The sequence below is a fragment of the Melanerpes formicivorus genome, unplaced genomic scaffold, assembly GCF_026170545.1.
Source record: "Melanerpes formicivorus ecotype bairdi unplaced genomic scaffold, bMelFor1.0.p_v2 SCAF_83, whole genome shotgun sequence".
Taxonomy (NCBI): domain Eukaryota; kingdom Metazoa; phylum Chordata; class Aves; order Piciformes; family Picidae; genus Melanerpes; species Melanerpes formicivorus.
Window position 1 is genome coordinate 962,798 of NW_027142435.1, and position 22,242 is coordinate 985,039.

At 65.8% G+C, this 22,242-nt stretch overlaps 3 protein-coding genes across 6 annotated transcripts; 2 read left to right on the forward strand and 1 right to left on the reverse strand.

Moving 5' to 3' along the window:
* The first annotated feature begins 3,158 nt into the window (after positions 1-3,158).
* Positions 3,159-8,826, forward strand: TMEM221 (transmembrane protein 221). The gene is made up of 3 exons (XM_068164895.1): positions 3,159-3,673; positions 7,071-7,156; positions 7,994-8,826. The coding sequence occupies exons 1-3, from the start codon at positions 3,363-3,365 to the stop codon at positions 8,482-8,484; spliced, it is 888 nt and encodes a 295-aa protein (XP_068020996.1). The 5' UTR covers positions 3,159-3,362; the 3' UTR covers positions 8,485-8,826.
* Positions 8,827-9,299: 473 nt separating this feature from the next.
* BORCS8 (BLOC-1 related complex subunit 8) lies at positions 9,300-14,669 on the reverse strand. Of its 2 annotated transcripts, none has more exons than XM_068164899.1 (5): positions 14,570-14,669; positions 13,662-13,846; positions 12,381-12,445; positions 11,616-11,723; positions 9,300-10,020 (listed from the first exon to the last, which is right to left on the reverse strand). In XM_068164899.1, exons 1-5 carry the CDS (start codon positions 14,604-14,606, stop codon positions 9,978-9,980), a joined length of 438 nt encoding a protein of 145 aa, XP_068021000.1. In that variant the 5' UTR covers positions 14,607-14,669; the 3' UTR covers positions 9,300-9,977. The 2 variants fall into 2 exon arrangements, with proteins under 2 accessions (XP_068021000.1, XP_068021001.1); XM_068164900.1 differs by having other exon boundaries at positions 9,302-10,020; positions 13,662-13,774; positions 14,570-14,668.
* On the forward strand, positions 14,379-21,874 carry RFXANK (regulatory factor X associated ankyrin containing protein). 3 transcript variants are annotated; one of them, XM_068164898.1, is made up of 10 exons: positions 14,379-14,972; positions 16,216-16,430; positions 16,665-16,745; positions 17,385-17,465; positions 18,210-18,275; positions 18,659-18,759; positions 20,093-20,218; positions 20,905-20,971; positions 21,179-21,259; positions 21,554-21,874. In XM_068164898.1, exons 2-10 carry the CDS (start codon positions 16,223-16,225, stop codon positions 21,559-21,561), a joined length of 819 nt encoding a protein of 272 aa, XP_068020999.1. In that variant the 5' UTR covers positions 14,379-14,972; positions 16,216-16,222; the 3' UTR covers positions 21,562-21,874. The 3 variants fall into 3 exon arrangements, with proteins under 3 accessions (XP_068020999.1, XP_068020997.1, XP_068020998.1); XM_068164896.1 differs by having other exon boundaries at positions 21,546-21,873; XM_068164897.1 differs by lacking the exon at positions 14,379-14,972 and adding an exon at positions 15,152-15,253 and having other exon boundaries at positions 21,546-21,871.
* Positions 21,875-22,242: the final 368 nt, after the last annotated feature.

Sequence of the window (22,242 nt, forward strand, 5' to 3'; positions counted from 1 at the left end):
TTGGCTGCAGACACAGTGGTTATTTACATAGCCACTCCCCCAGCAGGGCTGGGGAGAACTAGCGGGACTTGAGGGGACTGGGGTGCGAGGGATGGGGTGAGGCTGAGGGGAACCTGGGGGGATGAGGTTGGGGGGATTTGGGGTCAGGGATAGGAGTGAACCTGGGGGTGCCTGGGGGGTGGGATGGGGTGAGGCTGGGGACACTTGGAGGGCTGGGATAGAGGTGAAATTGAGAGGACTTGGGGGAGTGAAGTAGGGTAGAGGCTGGAGGGAGTTGTGGGGGACTTCAGGGGTGGGATAAGGGTAAAGGTGAGGGGACTTGAGAGGACTGAGATGGGGATAGGGCAGAGGAGGGCATGGGTGAGTTAGTGAGAATTTGGGGGGCTGGGATGGGGGTGAAGTTTGGGGGGGTTCAGGCTGAGATGGAGGGGTCCAGTGCTGTGTTTCCTGGCACCCTTCCCACTCCCAGCCTGGGGAGGGTGGAAGAAAAGTGCTGTGCCCTGGAGCATCTTGAGCAGGGACTGGAGGATGGAGGTGGCAGTGGGTCCTGTGGCCTGAAGCCTGTGAAGATGACACAAAGTGGTCTTTGCAGAGTGGAGGGAGGCAGGCACTGCACTGGCACACGGTGACAGGCACAGGGACAGCTTGGGCAACCTCACAGCAGAGCTGGAAGTCAGGGTTCTGGCTGGGGGGGTACAGAGTAGCCAGGTTCAGAAGCTGCTGGTTCTGTGCCTGGCTCCAAATCTGGCCCCAAATCCATCCCTGGAGAAGGCACTGCCCAGTTCATGCTCCTGCTCTGCTCCTGTCCTTGTGTGACCTCTGTCTGGGCCGGGACAAAGCCAAGGTGCAGCCACAGGGGTGGCCGTGACCATTCCTCTCTGCTCTGCTGTCCCCAGACCCATGCTCTGCTGGCTGCTGTGTGCCAGGGGCTGGGTGGCCATGCCGGGGGGGGTGGTGGGGGGGGGTGTCCTGCTTCCTCTGCATGGAGATGCTGCAGGGGTGCCCAAGAGCTGCTCCATGTGGGGTTCCCGCCGGGAGCATCCTTGTTTACAGCAGCCAGGGGGAACTGATGCAATTCCCAAGCTCCCCTTTCGTGAGCAGGACCTGGGCAGCAGCTGGGCAGGAGGTTGTGGAGGCCTCACTGGAAATCAGCTCCCACCCCAGCCCCGTGGTGGGGACACATCCAACCCTGGGCTTCCTGGGGGTCTGATCCCAGGTGGGCAGTGTGGGAAGAGGGGCTGGAGAGGCTGGGACAGTCCTGGAGAAGGCTCTTGGTGCAGGCTGGGCTGGCAGGAAGGAGAAGGCATCTTCCTTAGAGCTGCTTTTAATGCTCCTGATTTATGGAGTGCTTCAGAGTGCAATTAGCAGGCTGTTAATTAGCCCTGCTCATAATCCTAATTGATCCTGAGGAGGAGGTGGGAGGGAGGGCAGAAGACCCAAAGCATCTGCAGGGCAATGTCCTGGCAGCTGTGGAGTCAGAGTCAGTGTCCAGAGCCCACATCTTGACACGGGACAAGGATTGGGGTCACACAGGGTGGCCCTTTGCCAGCCCAGGGCATGGCACCTCCCTGCCCGGTGCCCTTCGCCTCGGGCTTCCCGGGGACCTGGCCAAAAGTTGCCTCTAGCAGCTGAACCTCCTCTGTGGGTGCAGGGGACACCCAGAGCCCCCAGGTCAGGATGTGCTCGGGCTGAGCTCTGCCCAGCTGCTCCCTGCAAGCTCCAGGTCGGCAGCTTGAAAGCTTTGAGCTCCCTCTTGAGGCCTTTCCTGCCCCCAGACCCGGGGGGTTTGGGGACCCAGAGCAGCTGAATGTCCCCCGGCACTCCGCACCGTGAGCGACACAGCCGGCAGGACGCGGCTGAGCCCTGGCACTCTCCCGGCCACAGGAGACTGTCACCAGGAGCTGCTCTGGGGACTCCGTGCCAAGCACCAGTGCCACGGCCCCGTGGACCGACTTTCCCCCCTAGACAAAAATGTGAGGGGGGTTGGAGCCAAGCCAGGAGCCAGCCCCGAGCTGCCTGCCAAGGCCAACACAGCAGCGTTCAAAATAGCGCCGTGTCCTGCAGGGCTCCGGCCGGGAGCGCAGGCTGCCAGCGGGCACCACCCACGCAGGACGGGGCAGGCTCTGCCCCACGGAAAGGCCAGCCCGTCCAGCTCCCACAGCCGGCCCTGGGCACGGGCCCAGCTGCTGATGCCACCGGGCCGGGCCCTGGGCACGGGCCCAGCTGCTGATGCCACCGGGCCGGGCCCTGGGCACGGGCACAGCTGCTGATGCCACCGGGCCGGGCCCTTGGCGTGGCGCTGGCGCGGCCCCCGGGAAGCCCCATCCCGATGTCCCCTTGGCCCACACGCAGGGAAATCGGGAGAGGAACTTGGGAAGGGGAGACTCTGCCTCAGTTTCCCCACTGCTGCCGAGGCACAGGGGCTTTCCCGAGCTACCAGGGGATCTGCAGAGCGAATATTCCTGCCTTAATCCTCCTTACTCCTCCCGGTTCCCAAGGGAGGGTCTGCTGGCAGGGCAGACCCCAGGGGGAAAGGCGCTGCAGCTTCCCAGGATATTTATAAGCCACGGGAAGCTGGAGACAGCCCCGAGGGCCGCTGGCTGACGGCAGCCCCTCGAGGGTCCCTTCTCAGCCGTGTGAGACTGAGAACATTTTGGGTGCCAAATGTGCCTCTCCCCGGGGAGAAGGAGGCAACAGGATGTCCCCTCCGCCGTGTCCCCTCCTCCCTGGGTTAGGCTGGGGGGGATCAATCCCAGGAGTTTGTCCAAGATGAGGAAAACCAGGACTGAGCCTGGGACCGGGGAGAGCCGAGGGGAGGGCGGGAGCCACCTCTCGCAGCAGCCTCAGCGTCCCTCTGTCCGTCCACCCTCCCGTCCCTCCGTCCATCGCTCCGAGCCCAGACCCACCCTGGTCCCGGTCTCTCTGTCAACCCCACTTCAAGTCCCCACCGACCCCAGGAGGCTCCCGGGGCCCCGTCGGGGGGTTGGATGCTGGGCGGAGCCTGGGGTGGGGGGGTCCCGGCCTCGGAGGAGCTGCCGCTCGGGCTGAGGCCCCTGCGGCGAGGGGCTGTACCGGGAGGCAGGACCGGCCCTCCCCGGTCCTCCCCGGTCTTCCCTGGTCGGGCAGAGGCGGAGAGAGGCGAAATTCCGACGGGACCGCAGCTCTCGCCGCGCCGAGCGGCGCTCCCGGCCCGGTGCCGGTTCCCGGCTCCCCATCGCGGGTGGACCGGGGACAAAGCAGACGCAACTTCGGCGGAGCGGGGCTGGTCTGCCAGCCCAGAACCCTCCCTAGTTCCTGCTGCCTCTTCATTTCCCGGTTCTCGGTGCCCCTCCCGGACCACGGTTCCCGGTACCGGCCCCGCCATGCCCGCCACCTACCCGCAGCGAGCCCTAACGGTACTTCTGCTCTTCGGGACCCTGGCCGCTGCCATGGCCCTGCTCGCCTCCAGCCTCATCTTCCAGCTGCCGTCGGGAAGGCCTGGCACAGGTTCCGGTGCTGGTTCTGGTCCCGGTACGGGGAGAGGAGCTTTACCGGAGCCTGCTGCCGCCGTGCTGCTGCCGGTGTCGGCCGTGCTGGCCGCGCTCTGCCTGGTACTCAACGTCAGCTGCCTCCTGCTCTGCCTCCTCCACGGCTACTTCAGCACCGAGCTGTGCCGCGGGCCCGGGCTCGACCGGTGAGAGCTGCGGGGACGCCGGAGGGACACCAGGGCTTGGGGGTGCAGGAGGGTTATAGGGGCACTGGGGCTTGATGGTGCCAGGGTAGGTGGGGGGCATCAGGACTTTAAGGTGCAGGGAGTCATGGTGGGCACTGGGGTGCAGGGGGTGCAGGGGGTTCTGGAGCCCCAGGGATGCTCAGAGGAGTCTTGGGCAGCAAGGTGCTGGGGGGAAGCAGGGACAGTGGGGTGCTGTGCAGGGTGGCATCACTATGGTCCCTCTCGGGGGGTATAGGAGCCTGTGGGGTCACACCAGCCCTGCCAGCCCAGCCCAGCTCTGGGGCCAAGCAGGAAAGTTGTGCTGGGCCTGGCCATGGTGCCCAGCAAGTTTGTCCCTTGGCAGGATGGGCTCTTGGGGTGGCTGCCAGGTGAGCACAGAGCCCTCAGGTCTGGGGCCATTAACCACCGACATGTGTTGACTTAATGATTAGCACCAGCAGGCACCTGCTGCTCCTGGGCTGTGCCAGCAACACTGTGGGCAGCAGGACCAGGGCAGGGATTGTCCCTCTGGACTCAGCACTGGGGAGGCCACACCTCGAATCCTGGGTTCAGTTTTGGGATCCTCACTTCAAGGAGGACATGGAGGGGCTGGAGCAGGTCCAGAGAAGGGTAATGAAGCTGAGGAGAGCAGGGCTGGGGAGGAGCAGCTGAGGGAGCTGGGGGTGTTCAGCCTGGAGAAGAGGAGGCTGAGGAAGACCTCATTGCTCTCTGCAGCTCCCTGAGACCCAGGTCAGGGTTGGACTCCTCTCCCAAGGAACAAGTGACAGGATGAGAGGAAGTGGCCTCAAGCTGCCCCAGGGGAGGTTTAGGTTGGACATTAGAAGAAACTTCTTCCCTGGAAGGGCTTTCAACAACTGGCCAGGCTGCCCAGGAGGTGGCTGAACCCCCACCCTTGGAGGTGTTTCAGAGCCCCAGAGCTGTGGTGCTGAGGGCCAGGGCTCAGCCCCAGCCTCGATGGTTAGAGAATGGTTGGAGTAGAGGATCTGAAAGGGCTTCTCCAACCCAAACAAAATCCACTCTGTGATTCTATTCCCAAAGCAATTCCTCTCTCCTTCCCCCATGGCCACCTGGGCTGGTTCCTCTTCCCCAGCGTCCTGGGTTGAAAGCAAACCAAAACCAACTTGAGAACAGTCAGATGCAGAAGCATCTCGGTGCCAAGAGGTCTGCACATGGAGATCCCTCTGTGTAGCTCACACCATGGGGCCAGTTTTGGGACCACACCGCTCTGACTTCAAGCCTAAACCCAATTGAAGAGGCAGTGATACTGTCTCAGCAGCTCCTCTTGTCCCTAATTAGACAACCCCAATCAATGCCCCCAGCTCTGCCTGGAGCAGGGTGGCTGCAGCTCAGCAGGGAGCAGCAGCAGCTCCTCTCAGCATCCTCCAAGCGAAGCCAGCACTCAGCTAATGAAGGACAACAAAAGGTTTCTCAGGACACAAAGATCCTCACAGCAAACTTTGCTCTCCTTCTTTGGTGGCAGTTTGGTTTCTGCTGGCAACCTGTGACAGCAAAGAAGTTCCTCTGGGCTGGAGAAGTTTCTCTTGAGAGCTGGGGTGGGTTTGTGGGCAGGGAAATGCTCAGGGCTTTGAAGCTGGGGGTGTGTGTCTGTGCCTCTGTGATTCTGTGTGTCTGTGTGTGTTCAACTTGCCCTGAGTGGGAAACAGCAGCAGCAGTAATCAGGGAGCCAGATGCAAAGTCACAGGCAGGGAGCTGGCAGTGCCAGGCGTGGGGCAGCCTCCTGTTCAAGGGCAGAGCCACCAGCCCTGCCCAGCTGCAGCCCCTGCTGGGAAGCTCTTCCCAAACAACATTTCTGAGCCCTGCTGCCCAGCCCCAGAGGCTGCTGCTGGCCTTGCTGCAGGGGCTCTGGGACCTGGGCTGGTCTCCTTCTGCCCAGGATCCCAAGCTGCTGCTTCCCCTGGCTGCTCCTCAGCTTCCCCGAGGCTTACTCCGTGCTGGGGAAGCAATGGCCTCAGGTTGCTCCGAGGGAGCTTTAGGTTGGACATTAGAAGAAACTTCTTCGGTGGGAGGGTTCCCAAGGACTGGGACAGGCTGCACAGGGAGGTGGTCGAGTGTCCATCCCTGGAGGTTGTGGGGAGAGGGGAGGCTGCTCCGGGGGCTGCCCCATGGCAGGGGATGCTGGCAGGACACAGCCTCTCTCCCGCGGGCCGTGGGGCACCGGTGGCTGCCATCTCCTCGTGGCCTGGCCCCACCGGGTGCCCATTTCATTAGGGGACCTGCTCACGTCCCGGGGACCTTTCCCACGTTGGGCTTGTCACACTGGATTAGGGCTGCGCTGCTCAGAGCCGCCCTCAATAGCCCGGGCCAGCTCCAAACAAAGTCCTCCTCCTGCCTGCTAATCCCCCTCGCGCTCAGGTAATTAATGAAACAAAGCTGCTGCTCTTCCCGGCCGCGGCGAGGAGCGGGAGCGGCTCCAGGGCTCCATTAACGGCTCCGGCAACGACAAACCCAGCCCGGGAGGAGGGGAGGGGGCCAGGCCATGCTCTGGGAGGTGTGGGGGCACAGCATCCTCAGCTGCTGAGTTCACTCCCTGCAGCAGCAGGAGCTTCTCTCCCGGCACTCACGTTCCCAACCCCCTGCTCACCTATCTGCTAACCTCCACCTTGGCCACCCTCTGCTGTGTCCCCACATGACCACATCCTGCCCTCCCAGTGAGCAGAAGCATCCTCTGGTGCCAGCAGCCTCCAAAGCCCAGCGAGGGCTGAGGTTTGCCAGGTCAATTTGGCTCCCAGGACGCCCAAGGAGAGCTGCTGGTGGCTTAGGGAAGAGCCTGTGGGTGGAAAGTGCCCGCAGCAGGCCGGTGCTGGGTGGGGAACAAAGGCCCTGCTGGGAAGGAGCTGAGCTTTTGACATGTTGGAAGCACAATTCAAGGACTAAGCCCCTTGCAGACAAAAGATTTGTAACCTGAGCTGAGCACAGAAATCCAAGCCCAAGGGTGAGGAGAGAACCTGACCTTGCTCCATTCAGTGCCCAGCACCTCCCTTGTTCTTTCTGGAGGGAGGAGATTGGGCTTGAGCCTCAGTTGTGTTCCTTTTGCTCTTCAGGGCTTGCAAATCACCTGCAAAGAGCCTCCAGCCCTTTGTTTTTCCTGAGCTCCTGCCCCTATCCCAGCAGGAAGGGCTGGGAATGTGAAGTGATCTCCAACCCTTCTGCTGCAGAGCTGGGAGACCGCAGCAGAGAGCTCCCAAGCTGAGCAGAGCTCTCTGGGCTGGAGGCCTGGCTCTGAAGCTCTCCTCTGCTCGAAGCCAGCCCTCAGCAGGGGCCAGAGCGTTGGTGCTGCTGCTGTGTGAGCCCAGGAGCAGGAGGCCTCACAGAGGTTGCCTTTCTCTGCCACTTGCAGGGCAGATTGGTTCCTCCTGGACAGCAGAGCCGTTCGCCACGCTGCCATCGGCCTCTTCTGCTGCGGGGTCTCAGTCTACCTCACAGGCAAGTTCCCCTCTCCCCCCTCCCCAGCCCAGCCTGGGCAGTGCTCTCACAAGCCAAACCATCCACCCTCTGCTGGCTGCTGGGGAGCTGCTGAGGTTCTCCTTCAGCATCAGGTTTGGTTTGCATGAACCTTCTCCAGCAGGCTGCAGCCTGCTCCAGAGGTACTCTGTTCGCAGGGGGTGGGACTGGAGCATCTCCAGAGGTCCCTTCCAACCTCCACCACGCTGAGACCCTCAGATGGCCTCAGGTTTGCAGGTCTAAAGCAAGGCTTTGGTCCTTCTGGTTGCTCAGAATCACGGAATGCCAGGTTGGAAGTGACCCCAAGGATCATCTGCTCCACCCAAGCTGATGGTGGAGCTGAGAGGAGCTGCCCCAGCACCCTGGCAAGCTGAGACTTCAAACTGCCCAGTGGAGGGGGAGTTCCCAGTCCCAGTTCCCACCACTTCCCAGTCTCAGGAAGAGTCCCATGGGAACATTTTCTTCTGGAGTCCGAGGGGAATGTCCCCAGCAGCTCCCTTTAGATGAGGCACAAGGAAGAAACTCTTCCCCAGGAGGGTGCTGAGGCACTGGCACAGGCTGCCCAGGGAAGTTGTGGAGGCTCCAGGCCTGGCAGTGCTCAAGGCCAGGCTGGATGTGGCTGTGAGGAACCTGCTCCGGTGGGAGGTGTCCCTGCCCACGGCAGGGGGGCTGGAACTGGCTGATCTTGAAGGCCCCTTCCAGCCCAGCCCAGCCGATGAAAGCCTTGTGCCCGGCGCCCCCTGTCCCTCCCGGGGGACTCCTCGTCGGGGAGGCTGCATCCTGCGCCGTGCTGGGACGTGTCCTGTGCTCCCCTTCCAGCCCTTGCCATCTACATGCTGCTGCTGTTCGAGCTGGAGGCTGGCATCGCCAGCGCCTGCATCCTCTCCTCGGGCATCGTCGTGCTGCTGCTCTCGGTGGCCCACGCCCTGCTGCGAGCCTCCCGCCGCGCCCGCCCCGAGCCCTCCCACACCCTCTACGAGAACGACTCCGCCCGGCACGGCGGCGACTCCGCCGGCGACCTCAACAACAAGGCCGTGGCCCCTGCCCGCCCCCGCCCCGAAATCCACCGGGAGTTCTCCTTCCCTCCTTTCCTGGAGCGCAGATCCCAGCTGGGCTCCGCAGCCAGCAGCAACCTCTCCTCCTCCGGGGAGAAGGAGAGCTGCAACCTGCCCAGGGCGCACAGGACGCTGGCGGCAGAGCCTGGGCTGCTGCAGGCGCAGGGCAAGCCCTGGAACGGAGTCACCCAGGAGATGAGGAACGTCCTGGCCAGGAAGCCTGGAGCCTCAGGCAAGGACTCCACGCTGGTGTGAGTGCCAGGGGCACTTGGGCGCCTCAGCCAGGGCAGGGGCAGGCACCCCCGGCCAGGGGCAAGGTTTGTCTCTCTCTCTGGAGTTCAACATAGGCTCCCTCCCCCCAGCAGGGCCCTGGCTGCTTTGCCACCCTCTCTGCTCCCCCCTGGGGGCTCTGCAGCCCCTGCTCAGTGTCCTTGGCTTCTTTTGCTGAAGAGACCTCACCTGCACTCCGTGCCAGGGCCCCCAGCCCCTCCTGCCCCTGGAGCTCACCCACTGCAGCCCCCTGCCCCAGCAGGGCTCCCCCAGCAGCCTGCCCAGGGGCACGGTGCCCGGGGGGGTTGGGAGCTCTGCACACCAGGAGACTCCACAGCCTCTCTGCTCCAGGCCTCCAGCAGCCTCACACCAAAGGAGTTTCTCCTCCTGCTCAGGTGGAACCTCCTGGGCTCCAGTTTGTGCCCAGTGCCCCTTGGCCTGTCCCTGGCCTGCCCCCAGCCTCCTGCCCCCCCAGGCCCTTCAGCTCTTGCTGATGGCAGCACCACGCTGGCTCCCTGCCCAGCTCCTCATCACCCAGCAACAGTGAAACACTGCAGGCTGTGCAGGGGGAGGCCCCTGCCTCAGCTGCCCCCTCAGCTCCTGTGCTGCCCCCCTGGCAGACCCCTGCCACCCCAAGCCCAGCCCAGCCCCTCTGCCAACAGCCTGGCACCGCTTTGAGCCCTGCAGCCTGGGCATACCCCTCAGCAGAACAGAGCTGGGGCTGCCAGGAGGGCTGGAGCTGTCTCATCCCTCTCCAAGTGCCCTCCCAGCACAGCTCTGCCTCTCCCTGCTGGAGGGGGGCTGAAGAAGTCCTTTTTTTGTTGCTTTATTTTGGTTTCCTTTCTTTCCTCACTTGAAAGGCTTCAGCTCTGCACAGCTCTGCTGTGCTCTGTGCCCTCTGAAGCAGGTGGAGCCAGCAGGCTCCAAGACCTCCCCCCCCACCCCCCCAGCCTGAGGCCAGCAGCAGGGGAAGGTCTGCAACAGAACTTTCTTGCTCTTTCTTCTCTTTTTTATTCTTGTTCTCCCTCCATCCAAGCTCAGCAACCCCTTGGCAGGCAGATGAAAAACTCTCCTTGCAGGGAACAAAGCTGAAGTGTGCCCATGGCAGCTCCATGGAGCCACCTCCAGAGCACTGCAAGCCAGCCCCAGGCCCTCTGAAGGCATTTCTGTGGCCAAGAGGCAGAGAGGGGAGAAAACAAAAAGCCAAACAAAACAAACCACCTCAGGAGCAGCTGAAAGGAGCTGGCAAGGACAAAGCCACCTCAGCTCCCCTCTGTGGGGAGGGACACAAGTGCTCCCCACAGGCAGTGCCCACCCCAGGGGCAGGGATTTGGCTGCTCCCTGGGAACAGAGAGGCAGGCAGCAGCCTGTGGCAGCTTCCCAGAGGGAGGAGGTTGGTTTCTTACTCCTCCCCGTGGCTGGAGGACACAGAACTGGGCTGGAGAAGGCAGCAGAGGATGGGCAGAGCCTGCCTGGAGTCAGGAACTGGCTGGAGGGTTCTTGGCTTGTGGAGCAGCAGTGCTGGGAGGAGAGAGAGAGAGAAGGCAGAGGCAGAGCTCAGGAAGGACTCCCCAGAGGTGAGGAAGCTGCCAGGAGAGCAGCTCAGACAAAGCAACCTTTGAGGAGTGCTGCCCAGGCCACAGAGCAGCAGCCAGCAGCCCCCCTGGGTGCTGAGGCAGCAAACCTCACAGCCACAGCACCACCAAAACCCCCAGGAATGCTGCTGGGCAGCACAGGGACCCTGGCAGGCAGCTGGGCACAGCTGGGAGCTGAAGCAGAGGTGGCCAAGGCAGAGGCACTCTGCAGACAGAGGCTCTCTGTCCCCTGAGCTGCCCCTGCCAGGGATGGGCAGCTGGGAATTCCTGCCCCCTGCCCAGGCAGCCTCCCACACTGATCCCATCCTCAGGAAGGACAAACAGCAGGCTTGGACACTGCTGGAGAGGTCTGCAAGGGATGGGTTGGGGTGGAAGGGATCAGCCAGCTCCAGCCCCTGCCATGGGCAGGGACCCTCCCACCAGCCCAGCTTGCTCCAGGCCTCATCCAGCCTGGCCCTGAACAGGCTTGGAGCCTCCCCAGCCTCTCTGGGCAGCCTGCTCCAGGGCCTCAGCACCCTCCTGGGGAAGAGTTTCCTCCTCCTGCCTCATCTCAGCCCAGCTCCAGCCTGCAGCCATCACTCCCTGCCCTGCCACTGCAGCTGGGCTGGAAGGGACCTGCCAGGCTCCCTGGGCAGGGACACTTGCCCCCAGCCCAGGCTGCTCAGGGCCTCACCAGACTCCAGATGCCTCTGAGGCAGCAGAGAGCTCTCCCAGACCAAACCTCCCTTTTGAGGCAAGGAAATAAAGGATTTCCCAGCTCCCCTCCTGTCCCCAGGAGTCTGCTTCCCAGGGAACAAGGCCAGGAGGTGAGGGGGAGGCTCCCAAACAACAGCCTGGAGTCAGCACTGCTGGGCACAGCTGCACTGGGCTGCTGCCACCAAAGCCTCTGCCAGGCAGGATGGTGACAGAGAACCCTGGGTTGGGAGCTCAGAGCTCATCTCCAACCTCCCCTCCATGGGCAGGGACAGCTCTCAGCTACTCAGCTGCTGAAGGCCTCATCCAGCCTGGCCCTGAGCACCCCCAGGCAGGAGGCAGCCACAGCCTCCCTGGGCAGCCTGGGCCAGGCTCTCACCACTGGTACTGAGGAACTTCCTCAGCTCCACTCCAACCCTGCTCTGCCTCAGCTCCAAACCCTTCCCCCTGGGCCTGGCTCCAGACCCCCTCAGCAAAAGTCTCTCTGCAGCCTTCCTGCAGGATCCCTTCAGGCAGCTCTGAGGTGCCCCTGGAGCCTTCTCCCCTGCAGGCTGCACAGCCCCAGCTCCCTCAGCCTGTGCTCAGAGCTGCTCCAGCCCTGGCAGCATCCTTGTGGCCTCCTCTGGCCTCACTCCTCAGCTCTGTGTCCTGCTGCTGCTGGGGAGAGCAGAGCTGGAGGTGAGGGCTGAGCAGAGCAGAGCCCAGGGGCAGAGTCCCCTCTGCTGCCCTCCCTGCAGCCCAGCACCCAGCTGCCTGCTGGGGCAGTGCTGGCCCCTGGGGAGCTGCTCAGCACCCATGGGTGCCAAGGTGCCAGCTGGCCCTGGTTACCTGCGGCCCTGGGCAGCGTTCAGCTGCTCCTTGGTGGCTGTGGCTTGCCTCAGCAGGCTGTCAATGCTCCTGAAGTACACACTGCTGTCAGCCATGCTCTTGATGGCACTGCAAGAGAGGAGGGCAGGGGGCAGAGACCTCAGCTTCAGCCTCTCCACACTCTGGGCTCAGTGTGGGAGAGCAGCAGAGCTGGGGGGGGGCTTGGGGCACTCCTCAGCAGGGATCTTGGAATCCAGCATGGGGAGGGTGGGAAGGGAGCTCTGGAGCCAGCCCAGCCCAGCCCCTGCCCCAGCAGGGCTCCCCCAGCAGCCTGGAGCTCCCCCAGCCCCAGCCCAGCCCCTGCCCCTGCAGGGCTCCCCCAGCAGCCTGGAGCTCCCCCAGCCCAGCCCCTGCCCCAGCAGGGCTCCCCCAGCAGCCTGGAGCTCCCCCAGCCCCAGCCCAGCCCCTGCAGGGCTCCCCCAGCAGCCTGGAGCTCCCCCAGCCCCAGCCCCTGCCCCTGCAGGGCTCCCCCAGCAGCCTGGAGCTCCCCCAGCCCCAGCCCCTGCCCCAGCAGGGCTCCCCCAGCAGCCTGGAGCTCCCCCAGCCCAGCCCAGCCCCTGCCCCTGCAGGGCTCCCCCAGCAGCCTGCCCAGGGGCACAGTGCCCAGGGGGGGTTGGGAGCTCTGCAGGGACTCCACAGCCTCTCTGGGCAGCCTGCTGGCAGGATCAGCTTTGTCTCCACCACAACCCTCCTCCTCCTCCTCCTCCTCCTCCTCCCATCCTGTACCTGCAGGCATACTCCACAGTGTAGATGGCTCCTTGGCTCTGCTCCTCCCAGCTCTGCATGTCAGACTAGGGAAGAAGGGAAGAGAGGAGAAGGGATGAGGAGGGCAGGCAGCACTGTCAGGAGCACTCTGGCCAGCCCCAGCCCCCAGGCAGCTGAGTTCTGAGGTTGCAGCTCAAGAGGAAACTGTTCAGAGGTCCTGAGGCAGCTCAGCCACTCTCTAGGAGCCATTCCCCTGGCAGCTAAGCTCTTCTGCTGGCTCCTGCTCAAGCCAGAGGGAATCCAAGGGCCTCCTCCTGGGGAGTGCAGGAGGTGAGGTAGGAGCTTGGGCTGGCTCCAGAATCCTTCCTCCTGTCAAAGCCTGCCCTGCTCAGGGAGCTTCACCACACAGCTCCCCAGCACAGGAGGCAAGCCCCAGCCTGCAGAGCTGCTCTGGAGCCCTGCAGCCTTCCCTGGAGCCTGAGCTCGCCCCAGAGGCTGACAAACCTCCACCTGAGGCCAGCTCCTCCTGTCCTGTCCCCTGCTGCCTCCAGCCTCCCCTCAGGGAGCTGCAGAGAGCAGTGAGGTCTCCCTCAGCCTCCTCTTCTCCAGGCTGAACACCCCCAGCCCCCTCAGCTGCTCCTCACCCCCAGACCCTTCCCCAGCCTCCTTGCCCTCCTCTGGGTCTGCTCCAGCCCCTCTGTGTCCTGCCTGGAGTGAGGAGCCCAGACCTGAGCCCAGTGCCCAGTCCAGGGGCACCATCCCTGCCCTGCCTGGGAGCAGAGCCCCACAGCTGGGGGAGCAGAGCCCCACAGCTGGGGGAGCAGAGCCCCACAGCTGGGGGAGCAGAGCCTCACAGCTGGGGGAGCAGAGCCTCACAGCTTGGCTCTCAAGTTCCTCTCCACAGGTAAATGTGCCTCATCCCTTCCAGCTGCCCTCAACCCCCTTCTCCAGCCCCCCTCACCTCCCCATCTCCAGCCCCCCTCACTCCCCCTTCTCCAGCCCCCCTCACCTCCCCATCTCCAGCCCCCCTCACCCCCCCTTCTCCAGCCCCCCTCACCCCCCCCTTCTCCAGCCCCCCTCACCCCCCCCTTCTCCAGCCCCCCTCACCTCCCCTTCTCCAGCCCCCCTCACCTCCCCTTCTCCAGCCCCTCCATCCCCTCCAGTCTGCCTTGCTCCCTCCAGCAGGGCTCCCACAGCACCTCCCACCCTGACAGCCAACTTCTTCCCCCCCCGAGGGAGGTGAAGTGGGGGCAGGTGAGTGCCTGTGTCCCAGGAGTGGGGGCAGGGGCAGGGGAGCCTCACCTTGTGCTGGGCAAGCTCTGGCAGGGACCTCCTGACGTGCTCCTGCAGGCGGTAGAGGGCCACGGAGGGCTCGTTGGCCAGCACGTAGATGCTCTCTGTGAACTTGTCTGTGACTGCACCGACAGCCAGCAGCGTTAGGGAGGCACAGGCAGAGGCAGCAGGCAGCTGGGGCTGGGAGGGCCTGGCTGTGTTCCCAGCGCAGCAGCGCAGAGGCCAAAGCAAAGCCCCAGCGGGTTGGGAGCATCAGCCTGGCACAAAGGATCCGAAAGCAAACTCCCCCCAGGCAGCTCTGAGTCCACTCTGCAGCCAGGGCTGGGAGCAGCCTCAGCTGTGCCCACCGCGGGGGGGCGCTGTGCCCATCGCTGAGGCTGTGCCCATCGCTGAGGCTGTGCCCATCGCTGAGGCTGTGCCCATCGCGGGGGGCTGGGGGCCGTGCCCATCGCTGAGGCTGTGCCCATCGCTGAGGCTGTGCCCATCGCGGGGGGGGCTGTGCCCCTCGCTTGGGGGGGCTGGGGGCCGTGCCCATCGCTGAGGCTGTGCCCATCGCGGGGGGGGGCTGTGCCCATCGCTTGGGGGGGGGCTGGGGGCCGTGCCCATCGCTGAGGCTGTGCCCATCGCGGGGGGGGCTGTGCCCATCGCTGAGGCTGTGCCCATCGCGGGGGGGGCTGGGGGCCGTGCCCATCGCTGAGGCCGTGCCCATCGCGGGGGGGGCTGGGGGCCGTGCCCATCGCTGGGTCCTTTCCGAGCGCAGCAGCCTGGCTGCCGCTCCTGGCCCAGCCGGCAGTGCCGGTCCCGGCCTGGAGGCTCTCTGCCTCCTCACCACTCGCGACTCCTGCCGCGGCTCCCTGCCCGCGCCCTGTCGCGACTCCCTGGCCCCTGTCGCGACCAGGCCCCGCCGCGGCTCCTACCTTTCTTCACCTTCAGCTGCATCTCAGGCTCCTCCATCCCTCCGCAGCCACTTCCGCTTCCGGCGGTGCGCCGCAGAAAGGGCCCCGGCCGAGCCCCGCCGCGGGGCGCCCCCGCAAACCGCCCCGGCTGGAAACACCGCCCGGGCCCCAACGTTCCCCCCTGCCGCTCCCCCGCGCCCGATACCGACCGCCCCCCAGCCCTGGGCTGTCCCCCCCGCCGGCCCGGGGTCAAGCCCACGCCGCGGGCAGGCACCGGAGGTGCGCGGGCTCGGCGCCCCCGGGCTCGGCACCCCCGGGCTCGGCGCCCCCGGGCTCCGGCCCCTGTGTCCCCGCCGCGGCCGGAGCCGCTCGCCGCCGGCGCGGAACGTGGAGCTCCGTGCGGGACGAGGACAAATGGAGGGAGGTTGGTTCTCGGGGACCCCCACCCCGCCCGTGGGGACTTGGTGCTCCATGGCCGCCCTGCCGCCGTCCCACGCCGCGGACTGTCGCTGTGGTGCTTGGCTTTCCGCCTCCCCCTGCCCCCCCCCCCCCCGCCGGCAGCGGGCAGGAGCAGCTGGGCTGAGCGGGGACGACCCCCGCCCCGTGCCCCCCATCCCCCTCGGGCAACCCCCAGCAGCACGGCTGAGCCCGGAGGAAGGGGAAGTGCTGGGGCAGGAGGCGGCCGTGCGCTGGGGGGTGCCGGGGGTGAGCTCACGCTCGGTGCCGGGGGGGGGGCCGGGGGGGTGCTGGGGGTGAGCCCACGCTCGGTGCCCGGGGCGGTGCCAGGGGGTGCCGGGGGTGAGCCCACGCTCGGTGCCGGGGGGGTGCCAGGGGGGGGCCGGGGGTGAGCCCACGCTCGGTGCCCGGAGGGTGCTGGGGGGGGTGCCGGGGGTGAGCTCACGCTCGGTGCCGGGGGGGGTACCAGGGGGTGCTGGGGGTGAGCCCACGCTCGGTGCCCGGGGCGGTGCCAGGGGGTGCCGGGGGTGAGCCCACGCTCGGTGCCGGGGGTGCCGGGGGGGGTGCTGGGGGTGAGCCCACGCTCGGTGCCCGGGGGGTGCCGGGGGGGGTGCTGGGGGTGAGCACACGCTCGGTGCCGGGGGGGGTGCCAGGGGGGGGCCGGGGGTGAGCCCACGCTCGGTGCCCGGGGGGTGCCAGGGGGGGGCCGGGGGTGAGCCCACGCTCGGTGCCCGGGGGGTGCCGGGGGGGAGCTCACGCTCGGTGCCCGGGGGGGTGCCAGGGGGTGCTGGGGGTGAGCTCACGCTCGGTGCCGGGGGGGGTGCCGGGGGGGTGCTGGGGGTGAGCTCACGCTCGGTGCCCGGGGGGTGCCGGGGGGGGCCGGGGTTGAACATCGGTCATCCCGGGAGTGCCGAGGCGGGCAGGGGTGGCTGGGAGCGGCTCGGGGGCGGGGGAGCTCCGGGGGGCTGGGGCTGTTCCCCCTCATCCAGCCGCGCTCGGTCGTGCTCGCGGTGGTCCCAGTGCGGCTCCACAGCCCTCCCATGATGGAAGCTTTTGCGCGGAGGGGGCAAAGGGGACCCCAAACTCCGCTTCCAGCGTGGAGGAGTTTGGGAGCCACAAGCGCTTGGTGCTGGGCGCCTCCCCCCTGCTTCCCTCTCTGTCCTGGGAGAGGTCTGCACTTCCCTCCCCTCCAACACCTCGTTTCGTGGCAGCTGCCCCATGGAAGGTGAGGAAGCAGCCACTCGTCCCGTGGAGACCCCCCCAAACCGTGAGGACACGCAGGAGCTCCCCGAGGGGGCTGAGAGTGGAGGTGAGGCAGCAGCAGGCACAGAGGAGCTGGCTGGGGGCAGGGACGCAGGGGACAGCAGTGCCCCCCCGGGCTGCCTGCGGCGGGACCAGGATGTGCCAGGCGTGGAGCCTGGCGACAGTGAGTGCTGGGGGGCCCAAGGGGGGAGGCCCAAGGGGGAGCACAGACGGGGCTGGGCTCCAGCTCCTGCCCCGGGCTCGTCCTGCCCCGGGCTCGTCCTGCCCCGGGCTCGTCCTGCCCCGGGCTCGGGCTGCAGGGGCTGCTGGCCGGCTCTGGCTGTGCCCCGGGGGGAGCCCAGCCCCTGCTCCCCAGCAGGCACAGCAGAGAGCCCTGAGGGCTGCGGTGCCTTTGCAGGGGGAGCAGCCTCGGGAGCAGCCTCGGGAGCAGCGCCCTCGGCGGACAGGCAGAGGAGCAGCCAGCCCTCGGTGCTGGACAGTGAGTGGTGCAGCCCTGCTGGGAGGCAGGCAGAGCTCACCTCGGGCTCTCACCCCAGGAAAGCAGCTCCAGAAAGGTCTTTTTGTGCTGCTGGTCTCCCCCACCAGGGGCAAGGCCAAGCCCAAAGCCACAGCCTGGTGCTGCCTTGTGCCAGCAGCCAGAGGTGGATGCAGCTCCATGCTGCCAAACCCTCCCCCTCTCATTAACCCTTGAATGACTTGTGGGGAACACTCTGAGATGTCCAAGTGGAGCTCCTCAAGGGTGGGAAACAGGAGGCTGACCTCCAGTGCCTCCCCCAAGCTGTCCTCTGCACTGCCTCTGTGCAGTTATGCCCTCAGTGCCAGGCCCCTGACTGCTGTGGTGCCCCAGAGGGGCTCTGCTCCTCCTTGGGCAGCTGTTTTGGGCTGGTTTGTCTTCTCTGCTCAGCTCTTGCTCAACCCTCAGCCCCCAGCCTCTTTACCTGCGAGGCAACAATTCCTTCTGTTGCAGGAATCAGTCCTTTTCCCCTGGGGGCAGGGGGGGGACTCCTCAGAACGGGTGCAGGAGAGCTGAGCTCTGCTCAGGCTCTTGGCCTCAGCTCAGTGTGGCTGCTCCTTGTGCACAGAGCAGTGCCCTGAGTGTCTGCTCTCCCTGGGGCAGGCTTCCCCCTGAAGCACTCCAACACTCTGACCAACAGGCAGCGAGGGAATGAGGTCTCAGCCCTGCCAGCCACGCTGGACAGTGAGTACCTTAGGCCCTGCCTCTCTGTGGGGTGCACTTGGGGTGCAGAGGGACAGCAGGATGGGAGCCTCCATCCCTCTCCTGCTGCCACGCTGCTCAGTGCCCACTGGGAGGGTCTCTCAAGCTGCTCCTTGTGCTGCTGCTCTCAGCACTCACTGCTGTACAGCAGGAGGTTGGGTTAACCATCTGAGGTTTTGGGGTTCAGCTGGGTGCTGGTCCCAGACCTGCAGCCCCCCAGGCCCCTGCAGGCAGTGGGTGCTGAGCTGGGGAAGGTTTCTGCATCAATGGGAGGCTGCACTTTGGATCCTGGGCTCAGTTTTGGGCTGCTCACTCCCAGGAGGACATGGAGGGGCTGGAGCAGGTCCAGAGAAGGGCAATGGAGCTGGGGAAGGGTCTGGAGAAGAGGGCTAGGGAGGAGCAGCTGAGGGAGCTCTGGGGCTGCTCAGCCTGGAGGAGAGGAGGCTGCAGCCAGGTGGGGTTGGGCTCTGCTCCCAAGGAACAGGATGAGAGGCAATGGCCTCAGGCTGCCCCAGGGGAGGTTCAGGTTGGCCATGAGGAGAAACTTCTTCCCTGGCAGAGTTCTCACAGCCTGGCCCAGGCTGCCCAGGGGGGAGGCTGAATCCCCAGCCCTGGAGGTGTGCAGGAGCTGTGTGGATGTGGTTTGATGGCCATGGTGGTGCTGGGCCAGCAGCTGGACTCAGTGACCCTGGAGGCCTTTTCCACTGACTTCTTCCTCCCCCCCAGCACTCTCCATCCACCAGCTGGCTGCCCAGGGGGAGCTCAGCCAGCTCGAGGAGCACCTTCGGAAAGGTACCCTGGGGCTCCCCCTCTCCCTGGGCCCCTGGCTCCCCCACCCCCAGGGCCCTTGGCTCCCCACCCCCCCCCCCCCCCGACCCTTGGCTCCCTCCCCTGGGCCCCTGGCTCCCTCCCCCCCAGACCCTTGGCTCCCTCCCCCCCAGACCCCTGGCTCCCTCCCCCCCAGACCCTTGGCTCCCTCCCCCCCAGACCCTTGGCTCCCTCCCCCCCAGACCCTTGGCTCCCTCCCCCCCAGACCCTTGGCTCCCTCCCGGGCCACGCAGGGACCTTTGGGAAGCCCTTGCCTCAGGCTCCCAGCCCCTGCTGCTTTGCTGGGAGCAGGGGGAGCGGAGGGGCCTTGCTGTGGCTGTTGAAGGGGTCCCCCCCCGCTGGTGCAGGTGAGAACCTGGTGAACAAGGCTGATGAGAGAGGCTTCACTCCCCTGCTGTGGGCTGCAGCCTTCGGCGAGATCGAGACCGTGCGGCACCTGCTGGAGTGGGTGAGGCCAGGGGCTCAGCCAGCACCTTGCTGACAGCAGACTTCCCCTCCAACCTCTGGGGCTGCCCAGCACCATCCTGGCACCATCCTTGGGCCACACTCCCCTGGTACCAAACAGGACACATTTGCAGAGTGCTGACAGCTCAGCTGCTGCTGGATGCTGCTCCCTGTGGGGCTGGAGCTGAGGCAGGGGCAGGGAGAGCTCTGTCTGGGGCTGGAGCTGAGGGGGGAGCAGGGAGAGCTCTGTCTGGGGCTGGGAGCTGAGGCAGGGGCAGGGAGAGCTCTGTCTGGGGCTGGGAGCTGAGGGGGGAGCAGGGAGAGCTCTGTCTGGGGCTGGGAGCTGAGGCAGGGGCAGGGAGAGCTCTGTCTGGGGCTGGGAGCTGAGGGGGGAGCAGGGAGAGCTCTCTCTGGGGCTGGGAGCTGAGGCAGGGGCAGGGAGAGCTCTGTCTGGGGCTGGGAGCTGAGGCAGGGGCAGGGAGAGCTCTGTCTGGGGCTGGGAGCTGAGGGGGGAGCAGGGAGAGCTCTCTCTGGGGCTGGGAGCTGAGGCAGGGGCAGGGAGAGCTCTGTCTGGGGCTGGGAGCTGAGGCAGGGGCAGGGAGAGCTCTGTCTGGGGCTGGGAGCTGAGGGGGGAGCAGGGAGAGCTCTCTCTGGGGCTGGGAGCTGAGGCAGGGGCAGGGAGAGCTCTGTCTGGGGCTGGAGCTGAGGGGGGAGCAGGGAGAGCTCTGTCTGGGGCTGGGAGCTGAGGCAGGGGCAGGGAGAGCTCTGTCTGGGGCTGGGAGCTGAGGCAGGGGCAGGGAGAGCTCTGTCTGGGGCTGGGAGCTGAGGCAGGGGCAGGGAGAGCTCTGTCTGGGGCTGGGAGCTGAGGCAGGGGCAGGGAGAGCTCTGTCTGGGGCTGGGAGCTGAGGGGGGAGCAGGGAGAGCTCTGTCTGGGGCTGGGAGCTGAGGGGGGAGCAGGGAGAGCTCTGTCTGGGGCTGGGAGCTGAGGGGGGAGCAGGGAGAGCTCTGGGGCTGGGAGCTGAGGGGGGAGCATGGAGAGCTCTGTCTGGCAGCCAGCAATAACTGTTTGGGTAATTAGCTCTCTGCTTATTGGCAGTTTGAGGCCAGGCTGCTCACTTGGGCCCTGCAAATGTGCTCAGCCAGGGCTGCTTGGCAGCTCAGGAACTCACTGCTGCTGGGCTGGCAGCTGAGCTCTGCCTGGGGGCCAGGTGGGGTTGGAATCTCCCCAGAGAAGGAAGACTCCACAAGCCCTCTGGGCAGCCTTTTGGGGCTGTGGAGTCTTCCTTCTCTGGGTTTTAGAACCCTTCACAGAAGCTTCTCCTCCTCCTCCCACCCAGGGGGCTGACCCCCATGCCCTGGCAAAGGAGAGGGAGAGTGCCCTGGCCCTGGCCAGCATGGGTGGCTACACTGACATTGTCACCATGCTGCTGGAGAGGAATGTGGACATCAACATCTATGACTGGGTGAGTGCCACCAGCAGCTTCAGAGCTCACCTAGGTCACCCCCTCCCACCTTGGCAGCCACCAGCAGGCTGCTCACAGCCCCCAGACAGCCTGGGCTGGGCTGGCTCCAGCCCTGGGGCAGCTCCCAGCCTCTCTGGGCAGCCTGGGCCAGGCTCTCCCCACCCTCAGGGTCAAACCTTTCTCCTTTCTCCCCACTCTGAATCTCCTTCTATCAGTTTCAAACCACCCTCCCTCCCACCCTTTGTCCTGTGCCCAGAGGCCCTGCTCAGGAGTCTGTCCCCAGCTCTTCTGATCTCCCCTGGCCACCAGAAGGTCTCCCTGGAGCCTTCCCCAGGCTGCACCACCCCAACTCTCTCAGCCTGGCCTCACAGCTGAGGTGCTCAGCCCTGGGATCCTTTGTGTAGCCTCCTCTGGCCCTGCTCCTGCTGGTGCTGAGGGCTCCAGGGCTGGGCTCAGCACCCAGGGCTGGGCTCAGCACCCCAGGGCTGGGCTCAGCACCCCAGGGCTGGGCTGGATGAGAGCTCAGAGCTCACTGTGCTGCAGGCAGAGAGCAAAGCACCCAAGCCTCACCCAGGAGGGGCTGGCACAGGGGTGCCAGTGGGCTGGAGACCCCCCAGGAGGAGGAGGTGGGTGGGCAGGGGCCAGGGGCGGGCAGCAGTGACCCCAGCTGCTGCCCTCCCCTGCAGAACGGTGGCACCCCCCTGCTCTACGCCGTGCGTGGCAACCACGTCAAGTGTGTGGAAGCTCTGCTAGGTACTGGGCTCCAGCTGGGGCTCCCCCCCAGCCCTGCCCCTGGCAGCCACCTCTGGGACAGCCCCTGGGGGGGCAGGCACTCAGCTTTCCTCCCCACCCCCAGGCTATGGAGGGCTGCCCAGCCAGGATGGGCAACTTCTGGGGTGTCCTCACCTCGAGGGGACCCCAGGGTGTGCCTTGCCCTGACCCCCACTGCCCTGCCTGCAGCTCGAGGTGCTGACCTGACCACAGAGGCAGATTCTGGCTACACCCCAATGGACCTGGCTGTGGCCCTGGGACACAAGAAAGGCAAGTGCCCTCCCCCCCAGCCTGGGAACCTCCAGGCAGTTCCCAGCCTCCAGCCTTGCCTGGGGCTCCTCCTGACCACCTCCTGCAGCTCCCTTGCTCTGCCAGGCAGAGAGCAGAGCCAGAGGGATCAAGAAGGCTCCTGCTGGCCTCTCTCCCCCTCCAAACCAGAGCTGTGCTGGCCCTGGGGAGCTGGGGGCATGGAGAAGGAGGTTCTGCAGCCCTGCCCCCAGCAGGGTGGGCTCAGGGGTTTGGCTTCCCTGGGTCTGACCTCTCTCCCCTCTGTCAGTCCAACAGGTGATTGAGAGCCACATCCTCAAACTGTTCCAGAGCAAGAAGCTGGAGTGACCCCAGCCTCAGCCCAGCCTCAGCCCAGCCTCAGCCCAGCCCTGCTCCTCTGGGACCAGCCTGCCCCACACCAGGCACTGACCCCAGGCTGCCAGCCAGGAGCAGGTGGAGGAAGCTGGCAACCAGCTGCCTGTGGTGGATCTGTGCCACTCCTGCAGGGTGGCACAGCCACAGTGCCCCCAGGGGCCCTGCCTGGGCTCCTGTGTGGGCAGCCAGGTGCTGCACTGTTGGAAGTAAACTCTGAAGCAGCCTCCTGCAGCCCTGTCCAGTGCCAGTGCCCAGCACCAGCTCCTGGGCCAACCAACCTCTCAAAGCCTTCCCCCCCCTCCCCAGGGCCCTGGTGCTCCTCCACAGAGCTCAGGGGAGAGGGAAGTTCTCTCTTATGCCCAGAAAGGTGCCAGGGCCTCCCAGCACACGGCCAGGGAAGCATCCAGAGGCAGGAGGGAAACCCAGCAGCAGGCATCCCCCTGGCAGCAGGGCACAGCATGGTCCAGCCCAGTGCTCCCCTCCTGTTCCAAACCCTGTGAGGGCACAAAAAGCCACTCCAGGAGGTCCAGGGGAGGGGTTAGGAAGGGTGGGAGCCAGCCAGAAGGCACAGCACAGGGAGAGGACACTGCTGCTGCTCCAGCTGCACAGCC

Bases quoted from the DNA above. Each gene is read 5' to 3' on its own strand.
- TMEM221 (XM_068164895.1), top strand. From the start codon at position 3,363: ATGCCCGCCACCTACCCGCAGCGAGCCCTAACGGTACTTCTGCTCTTC. The intron at 3,674-7,070 runs GTGAGAGCTGCG...TGCCACTTGCAG, and splicing joins CGCGGGCCCGGGCTCGACCG to GGCAGATTGGTTCCTCCTGG. The intron at 7,157-7,993 runs GCAAGTTCCCCT...CTCCCCTTCCAG, and splicing joins GGTCTCAGTCTACCTCACAG to CCCTTGCCATCTACATGCTG.
- BORCS8 (XM_068164899.1), bottom strand. From the start codon at position 14,606: ATGGAGGAGCCTGAGATGCAGCTGAAGGTGAAGAAAG. The intron at 13,847-14,569 runs GTAGGAGCCGCG...CTGGGAACACAG, and splicing joins GCAGCTGAAGGTGAAGAAAG to CCAGGCCCTCCCAGCCCCAG. The intron at 11,724-12,380 runs GTACAGGATGGG...CCTCTCTTGCAG, and splicing joins ACTGTGGAGTATGCCTGCAG to TGCCATCAAGAGCATGGCTG.
- RFXANK (XM_068164896.1), top strand. From the start codon at position 16,223: ATGGAAGGTGAGGAAGCAGCCACTCGTCCCGTGGAGACCCCCCCAAAC. The intron at 18,276-18,658 runs GTACCCTGGGGC...CCGCTGGTGCAG, and splicing joins CGAGGAGCACCTTCGGAAAG to GTGAGAACCTGGTGAACAAG. The intron at 20,972-21,178 runs GTACTGGGCTCC...CCCTGCCTGCAG, and splicing joins GTGTGTGGAAGCTCTGCTAG to CTCGAGGTGCTGACCTGACC.